The sequence below is a fragment of the Tachyglossus aculeatus genome, chromosome 14, assembly GCF_015852505.1.
Source record: "Tachyglossus aculeatus isolate mTacAcu1 chromosome 14, mTacAcu1.pri, whole genome shotgun sequence".
Taxonomy (NCBI): Eukaryota; Metazoa; Chordata; class Mammalia; order Monotremata; family Tachyglossidae; genus Tachyglossus; species Tachyglossus aculeatus.
In genome coordinates, this window is record NC_052079.1 from 54,319,572 (window position 1) to 54,336,905 (window position 17,334).

At 49.9% G+C, this 17,334-nt stretch overlaps 1 protein-coding gene across 1 annotated transcript in view; it reads left to right on the forward strand.

Moving 5' to 3' along the window:
• Positions 1-1,172: 1,172 nt before the first annotated feature.
• HDAC10 (histone deacetylase 10) overlaps positions 1,173-17,334 on the forward strand; it is a 37,569-nt gene continuing 21,407 nt past the window's right edge. The window contains exons 1-4 of the mRNA XM_038756870.1: positions 1,173-1,218; positions 6,980-7,100; positions 12,663-12,797; positions 14,138-14,234. Of these exons, the coding sequence (XP_038612798.1) occupies positions 7,036-7,100; positions 12,663-12,797; positions 14,138-14,234 (297 nt within the window). The 5' untranslated portion in view covers positions 1,173-1,218; positions 6,980-7,035. The remainder of the gene's footprint in view (positions 1,219-6,979; positions 7,101-12,662; positions 12,798-14,137; positions 14,235-17,334) is intronic.

Consider the following 17,334-nt stretch of genomic DNA (forward strand, 5'->3'; position numbering starts at 1 on the left):
GAACGACCGGAGAGACAAGAGGAGAACCAGGAGAGGACGGAGTCTGTGAAGCCAAGGTCGGATAGCGTGTTGAGGAGAAGGGGGTGGTCCACAGTGTCAAAGGCAGCTGAGAGGTCGAGGAGGATTAGGACAGAGTAGGAGCCGTTGGATTTGGCAAGCAGGAGGTCATTGGTGACCTTTGAGAGGGCAGTTTCCGTGGAATGTAGGGGACGGAAGCCAGACTGGAGGGGGTCAAGGAGAGAGTTGTTGTTGAGGAATTCTAGGCAGCGCGTGTAGACAACTCGTTCAAGGAGTTTGGAAAGGACTGGTAGGAGGGATATGGGGCGATAACTAGAAGGTGAGGTGGGGTCAAGAGAGGGCGCTTACTGTTGACGCACGCGAGGCCACGCACTTACTGGCGCCTACTGTTACTTATTGAGCACTTACTGTGTGCAGAGCACTGTACTACGCGTTTGGGAAGTCCAAGTTGGCAACATATAGAAACAGTCCCTACCCAAAAGTGGGCTCACAGTCTTAAAGGGGGAGACAGAGAACAAAACCAAATATACTAACGAAATAAAATGAATAGAATAGGTATGTGCAAGTAAAATAAATAAATGAATAGAGTAATAAATATATACATATATACAGGTACGTCGCGGGCCTGGTCACGGGTGTGGCCTCGTGCACGCCGTGGGCGTGGCTTAAGGAGCGTCATGGGCGTGGCTGGGGTCTCTAGTGCGTCATGGGCGTGACCTCGCGTGCGTCGTGGGCGTGACCTCACGTGCATCAAAGGCGTCACGGGCGTGGCTCGGGGCGTGGCCTCGCGTGCGTCGTGGGCGTGGCTTCGCGTGCGTCGTGGGCGTGGCCTCGCGCGCGTCACGGGCGTGGCTCGGGAGCGTGACCGCACGTGCGTCATGGGCGTCACGGGCGTGGCTCGGGGCGTGACCTCGTGTACGTCACGGGCGTGGCCTCGCGTACGTCGTGTCAGCGGCCTCGCGCGCGTCATGGGCGTGGCCTCGCGCGCGCCCTGGGCGTGGCTCGGGGGCGTGACCGCATGTGCGTCAACGGCGTCAGGGCGTGGCTCGGGGCGTGGCCTAGCGTGCGTCGTGGGCGTGGCCTCTCGTACGTCGTGGGCGTGTCCATGGGCGTGGCTCGAGCCTTGGCAGTTGGGGACGGGGCGGGGCCCGGCCGGCCTGACCGGAAGTAGGCCGCAGTGTGGTTCACCGACTCCCACAGGTACTGCCGCGCCGTTCATTCATTCATTCAATCATTCATTCAATCATTCATTCAATCGTATTTATTGAGCACTTACTGTGTGCAGAGCACTGTACTAAGCGCTTGGGAAGTCCAAGTCGGCAACGTATAGAGACGGTCCCGACCCAACAACGGGCCCACGCCTTCTCCTTCCCCCTTCCTCCTTCTCTACCCCCGATGTAATACTAATAATAATGATAATGGCATTTATTAAGCGCTTACTCTGTGCAAAGCACTGTTCTAAGCGCTGGGGAGATACACGGTGATCAGGTTGTCCCAAGGGGGGCTCACAGTCTTCACCCCCATTTTCCAGATGAGGGAACTGAGGTCCAGAGATGTGAAGTGCCCAAAGTCACCCAGCTGACAGTTGGTGGAGTCGGGATTTGAACCCATGACCTCTGACTTCAAAGCCCGGGCTCTTCCCACTGAGCCACGCTGCTTCTCCTTCTCTACCCCCGATGTTATAGTAATAATAATAATAATGATGGTATTTGTGAAGCGCTTACTCTGTGCAAAGCACTGTTCTAAGCGCTGGGGAGGTTACAAGGTGATCAGGTTGTCCCACGGGGGGGGCTCACAGTTTTAATCCCCATTTTACAGATGAGGGAACTGAGGCCCAGAGAAGTGAAGTGACTTGCCCAGAGTCACACAGCTGACGGTGGAGTCGGGATTTGAACCCATGACCTCTGACTTCAAAGCCCGGACTCTTCCCACTGAGCCACGCTGCTTCTCCTTCTCTACCCCCGATGTTATAATAATAATAATGGTATTTGTGAAGCACTCTGTGCAAAGCACTGTTCTAAGCGCTGGGGAGGTTACAAGGTGATCAGGTTGTCCCACGGGGGGCTCACAGTCTTAATCCCCACTTTGTAGATGAAGTCACTGAGGCCCACTGAAGTGAAGTGACTTGCCCAGAGTCACATAGCTGACAGTTGGCGGAGCCAGGATTTGAACCCGTGACCTCTGACTTCAAACCCCAGGCTCTTTCCCACTGAACCACGCTGCTTCTCCTTCTCTACCCCCAATGTAATAGTAATAATAATAATAATGATGGTATTTGTGAAGCACTTACTCTGTGCAAAGCACTGTTCTAAGTGCTTGGGAGGTTACATGGTGATCAGATTGTCCCACGGGGGGCTCACAGTTTTAATCCCCACTTTGCAGATGAAGTCACTGAGGCCCAGAGAAGTGAAGTGACTTGCCCAGAGTCACCCAGCTGACAGTTGGTGGAGCGGGATTTGAACCCGTGACCTCTGACTCCAAAGCCCAGGCTCTTTCCCACTGAACCACGCTGCTTCTCCTTCTCTACCCCCAGTGTAATAGTAATAAGAATGATGGTATTTGTGAAGCGCTTACTCTGTGCAAAAACACTGTTCTAAGCGCTGGGGAGGTTACAAGGTGATCGGATTGTCCCACGGGGGGCTCACAGTTTTAATCCCCACTTTGCAGATGAAGTCACTGAGGCCCAGAGAAGTGAAGCGACTTGCCCAGAGTCACACAGCTGACAGTTGGTGGAGTCGGGATTTGAACCCGTGACCTCTGACTTCAAAGCCCGGGCTCTTTCTACCCCCGGCACCTGAGCCCTGCCGAGCTCCTGCTCCCCCTCCCCGAGCCCAAGCGTGGGGGAAGGATGACCCCAGGCAGAGGAGCTGGGGGGCCCTCAGGCCCCCTTTTCTAATAACAATAATCATTCATTCACTCATTCATTCATTCAATCATATTTATTGAGCGCTTACTGTGTGCAGAGCACTGTACTAAGCGCTTGGGAAGTCCAAGTTGGCAACATATAGAGACGATCCCTACCCAACAGTGGGCTCACAGTGTAGAAGGGGGAGACATAATAATAATGATGGCATTTGGGAAGCGCTTACTATGTGCCGAGCACTGTTCTAAGCGCCGGGTTAGATACAGAGTCATCAGGTTGTCCCACATGGGGCTCACACTTTTAATCCCCATTTTACAGATGAGGGAACTGAGGCCCAGTGAAGTGACTGGCCCAAGGTTACACAGCTGATAAGCGGCGGAGTCGGGATTAGAACTCACGACCTCTGACTCCCAAGCCCGGGCTCATTAATAATAACAGTAATACTGGCATTGATTAAACAGTTACTATGTGCAAGTCATAATAATCATCATCAATCGTATTTATTGAGCGCTTACTATGTGCAGAGCACTGTACTAAGCGCTTGGGAAGTACAAGTTGGTAAGATATAGAGACAGTCCCTACCCAGCCCTGGGCTCACAGTCTAAAAGTGATAGTAGTAAAAGTAAATGATGATGACATTAAGCGCTTACTATGTGCAAAGCACTGTTCTAAGCGCTGGGGAGGTTACAAGGTGACCAGGTTGTCCCACGGCGGGCTCACAGTCAGTGTCAATCCCCATTTTCCAGATGAGGGAACTGAGGCCCAGAGAAGTGAAGTGACTTGCCCAGAGTCACACAGCTGACAGTTGGCAGAGGCGGGATTAGAACTCATGACCTAGACTGTCTTCTAGACGGTGAGTGCCCGCTGTTGGGTAGGGACCGTCTCTCTATGTTGCCAACTTGGACTTCCCAAGCGCTTAGTCCAGTGCTCTGCACACAGTAAGCGCTCAATAAATACGACTGAATGAATGAACGACCCCTGACTCCAAAGCCCGGGCTCTTTCCACTGAGCCGTGCTGCTTCTCCTTCCTCCGAACCCCACGCGTGGGGACAAGATGTGCTAAGCGCTTAGTACAGTGCTCTGCACACAGTAAGCGCTCAATAAATACGATTGATGATGACCTCCCAGCGGCAGGGCTGTGGAGGTCACCCGGCAATTCAAGACTGGTTCGGAGGAATCAAGAACAGTGGGGAGGAATAGTGATAATAATAATAATAATAGGGGTATTTGTTAAGCGCTTACTATGTGCCAGGCGCAGGACTTAGCACTGTAGTGGATACAGCAAATCGAGCAGGACAATGCCCCTGTCCCACGCGGGGCTCACGGTGTCCATCTCCGTTTCACAGACGAGGGAACTGAGGCACAGAGAAGTAAAGTGGCTTGCCCAAAGTCACACAGCAGAGAACAGTGCTTTTCACATAGTAAGCGCTTAATAAATGCCATTATTATTATTATAAGTGGCGGAGCTGGGACTAGAACCCACAACCTTCTGACTCCCAAACCCGTCTATCCACTACACAAGAAGCAGCGTGGCTCAATCATCATCATCAATCGTATTTATTGAGCGCTTACTATGTGCAGAGCACTGTACTAAGCGCTTGGGAAGTACAAATTGGCAACATATAGAGACAGTCCCTACCCAACAGTGGGCTCACAGTCTAAAAATGAAAAGAGCCCGGGCTTTGGAGTCAGAGGTCATGGGTTCCAATCCCGGCTCCGCCAACTGTCAGCTGTGTGACTTCGGGCAAGTCGCTTAACTTCTCTGTGCCTCAGTTCCCTCATCTGTAAAATGGGGATTAAGACTGTGAGCCCCCCCGTGGGACAACCTCATCACCTTGTAACCTCCCCAGCGCTTAGAACAGTGCTTTGCACATAGTAAGTGCTCAATAAATGCCATTATTATTATTATTATTACACCATGCTGCTTCTCTAGGGAATGACTAGGGATCCCCTAGTCGTTTTTTCTTTCATTCAATCATATTTATTAAGCGCTGTGCACAGAGCATTCCATTCATTCATTCAATTGTATTTATTGAGCGCTTACTGTGTGCAGAGCACTGTACTAAGCGCTTGGGAAGTACAAGTTGGCAACACATAGGGACGGTCCCTACCCAACAGCGGGTTCACAGTCTAAAAGGAGACTGTGCTGTTAGGAGAAGCAGCGTGGCTCAGTGGAAAGAGCTCGGGCTTTGGAGTCAGAGGTCATGGGTTCAAATCCCGGCTCTGCCACATGTCTCCTGTGTGACCTTGGGCAAGTCATTTAACTTCTCTGAGCCTCAGTTACCTCATCTGTAAACTGGGGATGAAGACTGTGAGCCCCCCGTGGGACGAACTGATCACCTTGTAACCTTCCCCAGCGCTTAGAACAGTGCTTTGCACATAGTAAGTGCTTAATAAATGCCATTTAAAAAAAAGGAGGGGGGGGGAGAAGTGTACTAAGCGCTAGAGAAGCAGCGTGGCTCAGTGGAAAGAGCCCGGGCTTTGGAGTCAGAGGTCATGGGTTCAAATCCCGGCCCTGCCAATTGTCAGCTGTGTGACTTTGGGCACGTCACTTCACTTCTGGGCAACCTGATCACCTTGTAACCCCCCAGCGCTTAGAACAATGCTTTGCACATAGTAGGCGTTTAACAAATACCATCATCATCATTATTATTATTATTATTCTCTGGGCCTCAGTTACCTCATCTGGAAAATGGGGATTAAGACCGTGAGACCCCTGTGAGACAACCTGATCACCTTGTAACCTCCCCAGTGCTTAGAAGAAGCGTGGCTCAGTGGAAAGAGCACGGGCTTTGGAGTCAGAGGTCATGGGTTTGAATCCTGACTCCGCCACACGTCTGCTGCGTGACCTTGGGCAAGTCACTTAACTTCTCTGAGCCTCAGTTCCCTCATCTGGAAAATGGGGATTAAGACTGTGAGCCCCACGTGGGACAAGTTGATCACCTTGTATCCCCCCCGAGCGCTTAGAACAGTGCTCTGCACATAGTAAGCGCTTAACAAATGCCATCATCATTATTATTAGAACAGTGCTTTGCACATAGTAAGTGCTTAACATTCCCTTCCCCACAGCACCTGTATGTATGTATATATGTTTGTACATATTTATTACTGTATTTATTTTACTTGTACCTATCTAGTCTATTTATTTTATTTTGTTAGTATGTTTTGTTTTGTTCTCTGTCTCCCCCTTCTAGACTGTGAGCCCACTGTTGGGTAGGGACCGTCTCTAGATGTTGCCAACTTGGACTTCCCAAGCGCCTAGTACAGTGCTCTGCACACAGTAAGCGCTCAGTAAATACAATTGATTGATTGATGGTTTTGTTTTGTTCTCTGTCTCCCCCTTCTAGACTGTGAGCCCACTGTTGGGTAGGGACCGTCTCTAGATGTTGCCAACTTGGACTTCCCAAGCGCTTAGTACAGTGCTCTGCACGCAGTAAGCGCTCAATAAATACGATTGATTGATTGATTACCACATATCATTAAAAAAGAAAAGTTCCATACGACATTCCCCCATTTCACAGAAGGAAAGACCGAGCTGCAGAAGCCATGCAGAGAAGCAGCGTGGCTCAGTGGAAAGAGCCCGGGCTTTGGAGTCAGAGGTCATGGGTTCAAATCCCGGCTCCGCCAACTGTCAGCTGGGTGACTCTGGGCAAGTCGCTTCACTTCTCCGGGCCTCAGTTCCCTCATCTGTAAAATGGGGATTAAGACTGTGAGCCCCCCGTGGGACAACCTGATCACCTTGCCCAGCGCCCACTGTTGGGTAGGGACCGTCTCTAGATGTTGCCATCTTGTACTTCCCAAGCGCTTAGTACAGTGCTCTGCACACAGTAAGCGCTCAATAAATACAATTGATTGATCAGAACAGTGCTTTGCACATAGTAAGTGCTTAACAAATACCATTTAAAAATAAAAACAAGGGTTTGGCCTTATTTTTGGGGCCTCGAGAAGGGCCTCGCGTCCTGGGCCCGGGACAGGAGGTCCGAAAGGAGAAAGTTGGGAGGGAAAGGCGTGGCTGTGGGGGAGACGATGCGAGATAGTCCAGTGCTCTGCACACAGTAAGCGCTCAATAAATACGATTGATGCTATTGTCTCCTGCAGAGATCCAGTTGGGATTTCTCCCGGAGTTCTCCGCTGCTCTCCCGCCGGGCCCAACGATGGCCTCTGGAACAGCCCTCCTCTATGATGAAGCCATGACCCGGGTGGAGCTGCTTTGGGACGAGTAAGAGCCCCGGGGGACGGCAATTCAATTGTATTTATTGAGCTCTTACTGCGTGCACAGCACTGTACTAAGCGCTCGGGAGGATACAATACAAGAAATGGGAATCTGGGCCGTCAGGAGGGAAGAAGGGATGGGGGCATCTGTGAGAACTGGGGAGGGGCTGGGAGGGCTTTCTGGGGGATCATATCATCCCATATCCCATATCATCCCATCCCATCCCATATCATAATAATAATAATAATAATGATGGCATTTGTTAAGCGCTTACTATGTGCAAAGCACTGTTCTAAGCGCTGGGGGGATACAAGTTGATCAGGTTGTCCCACGTGGGGCTCACAGTCTTAATCCCCATTTTCCAGATGAGGGAACTGAGGCTCAGAGAAGTTAAGTGATTTGCCCAAGGTCACACAGCTGACACGTGGTGGAGCGGGGATACGAACCCATGCCCTCTGACTTCAAAGCCTGGGCTTTTTCCATTGAGCCACGCTGCTTCTCTATCATCATACCATCTATCATCATCATCATCATCATCTCATATATCATCATACCATCTTACCTCCTTCCCTTCCCCACTGCACCTGTATACATGTATATATGTTTGTACATATTTGTTACTCTGTTTATTTATTATTTATTTAACTTGTACATATCTATTCTATTTATTTTATTTCGTTAGTATGTTTGGTTTGGTTCTCTGTCTCCCCTTTTTAGACTGTGAGCCCACTGTTGGGTAGGGACCGTCTCTATATGTTGCCAACTTGGACTTCCCAAGCGCTTAGTCCAGTGCTCTGCACACAGTAAGCGCTCAATAAATACGATTGATGATGATCATCATCATAATTGGGGTATTTACTAAGGGCTTACTATGTGCCAGGCACTGTGAATCGTTAAAAAAAAAAAGGTCATTACGGCATTCCCCCATTTCACAGAAGGAAAGACTGAGCTGCAAAAAAGGGTTTGGCCTTGTTTTCGAGGCCAGCCTGTGCCAGGCTGAGGTGAATACAAGAAAATCAGATTGGGCAAATCAGAAAAATCAGAGAAGCAGCGTGGCTCAGTGGAAAGAGCCCGGGCTTTGGAGTCAGAGGCCATGGGTTCAAATCCCGACTCCGCCAGCTGTCAGCCAGGTGACTTTGGGCAAGTCACTTCACTTCTCTGGGCCTCAGTTACCTCATCTGTAAAATGGGGATTCAGACAGTGAGCCCCCCGTGGGACAACCTGATCACCTTGTATCTCCCCAGTGCTTAGAACAGTGCTTTGCACAGAGTAAGCGCTTAACAAATGCCATCATTATTATTATTATTGGACGCAGTCCCTGTCCATATGCGGCTCACAGTCTTAATCCCCATTTTACAGTTGAGATAACAGAGGCCCAGAGAAGTGACTTGCCCAAGGTCACATAGCAGACAAGCGGTAGGGAGCCGGGATTAGAATCCAGGTCCTTCCGACTCCCGGGCCCACGTTCTACCCCCAAGGCTAAGCGGCTCTATCCACCTACCCACCGGGCTCCTGCATCAAAAAGTCATAGAGAAGCAGCGTGGCTCAGTGGAAAGAGCCCGGGCTTTGGAGTCAGAGGCCACGGGTTCAAATCCCGGCTCCGCCAACTGTCAGCTGGGTGACTTTGGGTAAGTCACTTCACTTCTCTGGGCCTCAGTTCCCCCATCTGCAAAATGGGGATTAAGACTGTGAGCCCCGCATGGGACAGCCTGATCACCTTGTATCTCCCCAGTGCTTAGAACAGTGCTTGGCACATAGCGCTTAACAAATGCCCTTATTATTATTATTATTATTATTATTATTATTATTGGACGCAGTCCCTGTCCACATGCGGCTCACAGTCTTAACCCCCATTTTACAGTTAAGGTAACTGAGGCCCGGAGAAGTGACTTGCCCAAGGTCACATAGCAGACAAGCGGTAGGAAGCCAGGATTAGAATCCAGGTCCTTCTGACTCCCGGCCCTGTGTTCTACCCCCAAGGCTAAACCACTTTATCCACCTACCCACCGGGCTCCTGCATCAAAAAGTCATAGGGAAGCAGCGTGGCTCAGTGGAAAGAGCCCGGGCTTTGGAGTCAGAGGTCATGGGTTCAAATCCCGGCTCCGCCAACTGTCAGCTGGGTGACTTTGGGCAAGTCACTTCACTTCTCTGGGCCTCGGTTCCCCCATCTGTAAAATGGGGATGAAGACAGTGAGCCCCCCGTGGGACAACCTGATCACCTGGTATCTCCCCAGTGCTTAGAACAGTACTTGGCACAGAGTAAGCACTTAACAAATGCCATCATTATTATTATTATTATTATTGGACGCAGTCCTTGTCCACATGCGGCTCACAGTCTTAACCCCCATTTTACAGTTGAGGTAACTGAGGCCCAGAGAAGTGACTTGCCCAAGGTCACATAGCAGACAAGCGGTAGGGAGCCGGGATTAGAATCCAGGTCCTTCCGACTCCCGGGCCCATGTTCTACCCCCAAGGCTAAGCCGCTCTATCCACCTACCCACCGGGCTCCTGCATCAAAAAGTCATAGGGAAGCAGCGTGGCTCAGTGGAAAGAGCCCGGGCTTTGGAGTCAGAGGCCATGGGTTCAAATCCCGGCTCCGCCAACTGTCAGCTGGGTGACTTTGGGCAAGTCACTTCACTTCTCTGGGCCTCAGTTCCCCCATCTGCAAAATGGGGATGAAGACTGTGAGCCCCCCCGTGGGACAACCTGATCACCTTGTATCTCCCCAGTGCTTAGAACAGTGCTTGGCACATAGTAAGCGCTTAATAAATGCCCTCGTTATTATTATTGTTGGTATTTTTTAAGCACTTATTCTTTGTAGAGCACTCTGTAAATGCTTGAGAGAGGACAGCAGAGTGAGACGTGATCCGTACCCTTGAGGAGCTTACAGTCTAGCAGGAGAGAGAGGCATTAAAATAAATTGCAGGGAGGGAAACTAATTGAATATAATGACACGTACATATGGGATTGGAGGTCACGTGAGTACCTTGTTTAGGGGGAAAGACCCAAGGTGACATAATCTGTGAGCCCCCCGTGGGACAACCTGATCACCTTGTAACCTCCCCAGCGCTTAGAACAGTGCTTTGCACAGAGTAAGCGCTTAATAAATGCCATCATTATTATTATTATTATAGGAAAAATGGGATGGGGAGCTGAAAGATGAGTCAGGGAAGACTTCCTGGAAGGGATGTGTTCCTGGCCAGAGGCTGGCACAATGCAAGAACTATTTATTCTAGAGAAGCAGCGTGGCTCAGTGGGAAAAGCCCAGGCTTTGGAGTCAGAGGTCGTGGGTTCAAATTCCGGCTCCGCCACTTGTCAGCTATGTGACTTTGGGCAAGTCGCTTCACTTCTCTGGGCCTCAGTGACCTCATCTGGAAAATGGGCATTAAGTCTGTGAGCCCCACGTGGGACAACTGGATTATGTTGTATCTACCCCAGCGCTTAGAACAGTGCTCTGCACATAGTAAGCGCTTAATAAACGCCATCATTATTATTATTATTATTCTGGCGGTTTTGACACCCGTCTACATGTTTTGTGGTCTCTCTCCCCCGTCTAATAATAATAATAATAATGATGATGACATTTATTAAGCGCTTACTATGTGCAAAGCACTCTTCTAAGCACTGGGGTAGATATAATAATAATAATAACAATAGCATTTATTAAGTGCTTACTATGTGCACGGCACTGTTCTAAGCGCTGGGGAGGTTACAAGGTGATCAGGTTGTCCCACAGGGGGCTGACAGTCTTCATCCCCATTTTACAGATGAGGTAACTGAGGCCCAGAGAAGTTATGTGACTTGCCCAGAGTCACCCAGCTGACAAGTGGCAGAGCCAGGATTCGAACCCATGACCTCCGACTCCAAAGCCCGTGCTCTTTCCACTGAGCCACGCTGCTTACCAGGTTGTCCCACGGGGGGGCTCACAGTCTTCATCCCCATTTTACAGATGAGGGAACTGAGGCCCAGAGACGTGAAGTGACTTGCCCAAAGTCCCACAGCTGACAGGTGGCAGAGCCGGGATAGGAACCCGTGACCTCTGACTCCAAAGCCCGGGCTCTTTCCACTGAGCCATGCTGCTTCAGGTCTAGACTGTGAGCCCGTTGTTGGGTAGGGACCGTCTCTCTAGGTTGCCGACTTGGACTTCCCAAGCGCTTAGTCCAGTGCTCTGCACGCAGTAGGCGCTCAATAAATACGATTGAATGAATGAATGGGGGTGGGGCCATTAAGGAGGTGCGGAGGGTATTGGGGAGTCTCACCTCCTCAGTCTTTGTCATTCCCCGCAGCCTTGGGCCTCTCTTTGTCTCACCGTGGTTTTGGGTTTCCTGGTTGGGGCCCAAGCTTTCTCCCCCATCCTGGCAGAAACCAACCCCACTCCTTAATAATAATAATAATAATAATAATAATAATAATAATAATAATAGTATTAAGCGCTTACTACGTGCAAAGCACTGTTCTAAGCCGCTGGGGAGGTTACAAGGTGATCAGGTTGTCCCATGTGGGGCTCACAGTTTTAACCCCATTTTACAGATGAGGCGACTGAGGCCCAGAGAAGTGAAGTGACTTGCCCAAAGTCATCATCATCATCATCATCAATCGTATTTATTGAGCGCTTACTATGTGCAGAGCACTGTACTAAGCGCTTGGGAAGTACAAATTGGCAACATATAGAGACAGTCCCTACCCAACAGTGGGCTCACAGTCTAAAAGGGGGAGACAGAGAACAAAACCATACATACTAACAAAATAAAATAAATAGAATAGATATGTACAAGTAAAATACATAAATAAATAGAGTAATAAATATGTACATACATATATACATATATGCAGGTGCTGTGGGGAAGGGAAGGAGGTAAGAAGTGGGGGATAGAGAGGGGGACGAGGGGGAGAGGAAGGAAGGGGCTGAGTGTGGGAAGGCCTCCTGGAGGAGGTGAGCTCTCGAGCCTTGAAGGGAGGGAGAGAGCGAGCTGGGACTCTAGGACCCCGCTTGCGGCCGCCCCCCACCCCGGATACACACAGCTGACAGTTGGCGGAGGCAGGATTTGAACCCATGACCTCTGACTCCAAAGCCCGGGCTCTTTCCACTGAGCCACGCTGCTTCTCAAGTAGCCCCCCCCCTCATCCGGAAGCGGAAAAGGGACAGCACCGCACCTGCCCTCAGGGAGCCTTCGGCCCAGGAGAGGTCACAGGGCATTCATTCGATCGTATTTATTGAGCGCTGCCTGCGTGTAGAGTGCTGGACTAAGCGCTTGGGAAGTCCAAGTCGGCAACATCTAGAGACGGTCCCTGCCCGACAGCAGGCTCACAGTCGAGAAGGGGGACAACCTGATCACGTTGTAACCTCCCCAGCGCTTAGAACAGTGCTTTGCACAGAGTAAGCGCTTAATAAATGCCTTTGTTATTGTTAGAAGGGGCAGAGTCGGGCCTCTCCGGTGGCCCAGAAGCCAGAGTCCCACAGCCCGCGGGTGGTCAGCTGGGGGTCCGGGGGGGTCCAGGCTGGCGCCGGCCGGTCAGGGGTTGGGGCGGGAACGCCGACGGGCGCCGGGTCTCCGTGTCTCCCCGCAGCCCCATCTGCGCCATCGAGGTCCCCGAGCGCCTGTCGTCTTCCTACGAGAGGCTGCGGCGGCACGGGCTGGCCCAGCGCTGCGTCCGCCTCCCGGCCAGAGACGGGACCGAGGAGGACGTTCGGCTCGTGCACAGGTGCGGGGACCCGCCCTCCCTCCTTGGCCTTTGGGGTAATCAATCAATCAATCAATCAGTCGTATTTATTGAGCACTTACTGTGTGCAGAGCACTGGACCAAGCGCTTGGGAAGTCCAAGTTGGCAACGTCTAGAGACGGCCCCTACCCGACAGTGGGCTCACAGTCTAGAAGGGGGAGACAGAGAACAAAACCGAACATACTAACAAAATAAAATAAATAGAATAGATATGTACAAGTAAAATAAATAAATAGAGTAATAAATACATACAAACATATATGCATATATACAGGTGCTGTGGGGAAGGGAAGGAGGTAAGACGGGGGGATGAGGAGGGGGAGAGGAAGGAGGGGGCTCAGTCTGGGAAGGCCTCCTGGAGGAGGGGGAAGGGGTACATCCCTGGGGTGCTACCTCGGTGTCATCTGCCTTCCCTTCTAGAGTGTGAGCCCGTTGGTGGGTAGGGACCGCCTCTCTACGTTGCCGACTTGGACTTCCCAAATGCTTAGTGCTGTCCTCTGCACACAGGAAGCGCTCAGTAAATATGACTGAATCAATCAGTCAATCAATCAATCGTATTTATTGAGCGCTGACTGTGTGCAGAGCACTGTACTAAGCGCTTGGGAAGTCCAAGTTGGCAACCTATAGAGACAGTCCCTACCCAACAGTGGGCTCACAGTCTAGAAGGGGGAGACAGAGAACAAAACCAGACAGACTAACAAAATAAAATAAATAGAATAGATATGTACAAGTAAAATAAATAAATAAATAGAGTAATAAATATGTGCAAACATATATACAGGTGCTGTGGGGAAGGGAAGGAGGTAAGACGGGGGGATGGGGAGGGGGACGAAGAGGAGAGGAAGGAGGGGGCTCAGTCTGGGAAGGCGTCCTGGAGGAGGGGGAAGGGGTACATCCCTGGGGTGCTACCTCGGCGTCATCTGCCTTCCCTTCTAGACTGTGAGCCCGTTGGTGGGTAGGGACCGCCTCTCTATATTGCCGACTTGGACTTCCCAAGCGCTTAGTGCAGTGCTCTGCTCACAGGAAGCGCTCAATAAATACGATTGAATGAATGAATGAATGAACAAATGGCATTATTATTATTTTGCGGGAGATGTCGCGGCACGGCGTCATTCCCGGTCCCTGCCCTAGCCCCCGTCCCCAAGCCCAGCAGGTTCAGGACCCCCCCCCCCCCCCCCCCCCCCCACCCCCCCCCGCCGCCCTCCTCTCCTCGGTTTTCTGATCCCGAGCCCGAGGCGGCCATCACCAGACGGGGCGGGCCAGGCCGCCGGCTCTGTGCTGGCCGCTTCCGTCGCGGCTGAGCCTCCGCCTGACGCCCGCAGCCCCGAGTACCTGGAGGTGGTCAAGGCGACCCAGACGATGGGCCAGGAGGAGCTGCGGGCCCTGTCGCAGCGCTACGATGCCGTTTACTTCCACCCGGTAGGCGCCTTCTCTCCTCCATCGCTCGGGTCGGCCCCTCCACAGGTGCAAACCCACCCCGGGCTGCGGGCTCCGGGTGACGTTCTTTTCTTTTAAGCACCTGTATATATGTATATATGTTTGTACATATTTATTACTCTATTTATTGATTGATTTTACTTGTACATATCTATTCTATTTATTTTATTTTGTTAGTCTGTTTGGTTTTGTTCTCTGTCTCCCCCTTTTAGACTGCGAGCCCACTGTTGGGTAGGGACTGTCTCTAGATATATGTATATATGTTTGTACATATTTATTACTCTATTTATTGATTGATTTTACTTGTACATATCTATTCTATTTATTTTATTTATTACTCTATTTATTTTACTTGTACATATCTATTCTATTTATTTTATTTTGTTAGTATGTTTGGTTTTGTTCTCTGTCTCCCCCTTTTAGACTGAGCCCACTGTTGGCTAGGGACTGTCTCTTTATGTTGCCAATTTGTACTTCCCAAGCGCTTAGTACAGTGCTCTGCACATAGTAAGCGCTCAATAAATACGATTGATGATGATGATGATTTTATTTTGTTAGTATGTTTGGTTTTGTTCTCTGTCTCCCCCTTTTAGACTGTGAGCCCACTGTTGGGTAGGGACTGTCTCTAGATATATGTATATATGTTTGTACATATTTTTTACTTGTACATATCTATTCTATTTATTTTATTTTGTTAGTCTGTTTGGTTTTGTTCTCCGTCTCCCCCTTTTAGACTGCGAGCCCACTGTTGGGTAGGGACTGTCTCTAGATATATGTATATATGTTTGTACATATTTATTACTCTATTGATTGATTTTGCTTGTACGTATCTATTCTATTTATTTTATTTTGTTAGTCTGTTTGGTTTTGTTCTCTGTCTCCCCCTTTTAGACTGTGAGCCCACTGTTGGGTAGGGACTGTCTCTAGATATATGTATATATGTTTGTACGTATTTATTACTCTATTTATTGATTGATTTTACTTGTACGTGTCTATTCTATTTATTTTATTTTGTTAGTATGTTTGGTTTTGTTCTCTGTCTCCCCCTTTTAGACTGCGAGCCCACTGTTGGGTAGGGACTGTCTCTAGATATATGTATATATGTTTGTACATATTTATTACTCTATTTATTGATTGATTTTACTTGTACGTATCTATTCTATTTATTTTATTTTGTTAGTCTGTTTGGTTTTGTTCTCCGTCTCCCCCTTTTAGACTGCGAGCCCACTGTTGGGTAGGGACTGTCTCTAGATGTTGCCAATTTGTACTTCCCGAGTGCTTAGTACAGTGCTCTGCACATAGTAAGCGCTCAATAAATACGATTGATGATGATGATGATGATGATGTTGGGCAGGGACTGTCTCTATATGTTGCCAACTTGTACTTCCCAAGCACTTAGTGCAGTGCTCTGCACATAGTAAGCGCTCAATAAATACGATTGATGATGATGATGATGATGATGATGATGAAGTGCTTACTTACTATGTGCCGGGCGCCGTACTAATGGCTGGGGTAGAATAATAATGGCACTTAAGTGCTTACTATGTGCAAAGCACTGTTCTAAGCGCTGGGGAGGTTACAAGGTGATCAGGTTGTCCCACGGGGGGCTCACAGTCTTCATCCCCATTTTACAGATGAGGGAACTGAGGCCCAGACAAGTGAAGTGACTCGCCCAAAGTCACACAGCTGACGATTGGCGGAGCCGGGATTTGAACCCCTGACCTCTGACTCCAAAGCCCGGCCTCTTTCCACTGAGCCACGCTCCTTCCCCTGTACTGCTAGTACAGTGCCTAGCACATAGTAAGCGTTTAACAAATACCATTATTATTTATTATTATAATCCCCATTTTGCAGATGAGGTAACTGAGGCCCAGAGAAGCAAAGTGACTTGCCCAAGGTCACAAAACAGGCAAGTGGCTGGGCTAGGATTAGAACCCAGGTCCTTCTGACTCCCAGGATACCAGCCCATCCTGTGAATGTCCTGCCGACTGCCTCCAACCCCGGCTGTTGGCATGGTCCTGGAAGGAGAGGGGGGAGGTCTCAGGCCGCCAGCATTGGGGGTCCCAGACTAATAATAATAATAATTATAATGATGGTATTTGTTAAGCGCTTACTATGTGCAAAGCACTGTTCTAAGCGCTGGGGAGGTTACAAGGTGATCAGGTTGTCCCACGCGGGGGCTCACAGTTTTAATCTAGGTAACTGAGGCAGTTACGAGAAGTTACGAGAAGCAGCGTGGCTCAGTGGGAAGAGCCTGGGCTTTGGAGTCAGAGGTCATGGGTTCAAATCCCTGCTCCTCCCACTGCCAGCTGTGTGACTTTGGGCAAGTCACTTCACTTCTGTGGGCCTCAGTTCCCTCATCTGTAAAGCAATCAATCAATCAATCATATTTATTGAGCGCTTACTATGTGCAGAGCACTGTATTAAGCGCTTGGGAAGTACAAATTGGCAACATATAAAATGTAAATGGGGATGAAGACTGTGAGCCCCCCGTGGGACAATCTGATCACCTTGTAACCTCCCCAGTGCTTAGAACAGTGCTTTGCACAGAGTAAGCGCTTAACAAATGCCATCATCATCATCAAGTGACTTGCGCAATGTCACCCAGCTGACAGTTGGCGGAGCCGGGATTTGAACCCGTGACCTCGGACTCCAAAGCCCGGGCCCTCTCCACTGAGCCACGCTGCTTCTCTGAGCTGACTATCGGAATCAATCAATCGTATTTATTGAGCGCTTACTATGTGCAGAGCACTGTACTAAGCGCTTATAATAATAATCATGACATTTATTAAGCGCTTACTATGTGCAAAGCACTGTTCTACGCACTGGGTAAGTTACAGGTTGATCAGGTTGTCCCACAGGGGGCTCACAGTCTTAATCCCCATTTTACAGATGAGGTAACTGAGGCACAGAGAAGTTAAGTGACTTGCCCGAAGTCACACAGCTGGCAAGTGGTGGAGCCGGGATTTGAACCCGTGACCTCGGACTCCAAAGCCCGGGCCCTCTCCACTGAGCCACGCTGCTTCTCTGAGCTGACTATCGGAAGACGCCCCGCCGCTCCGATCCCGGCCTGCTGGTGGGC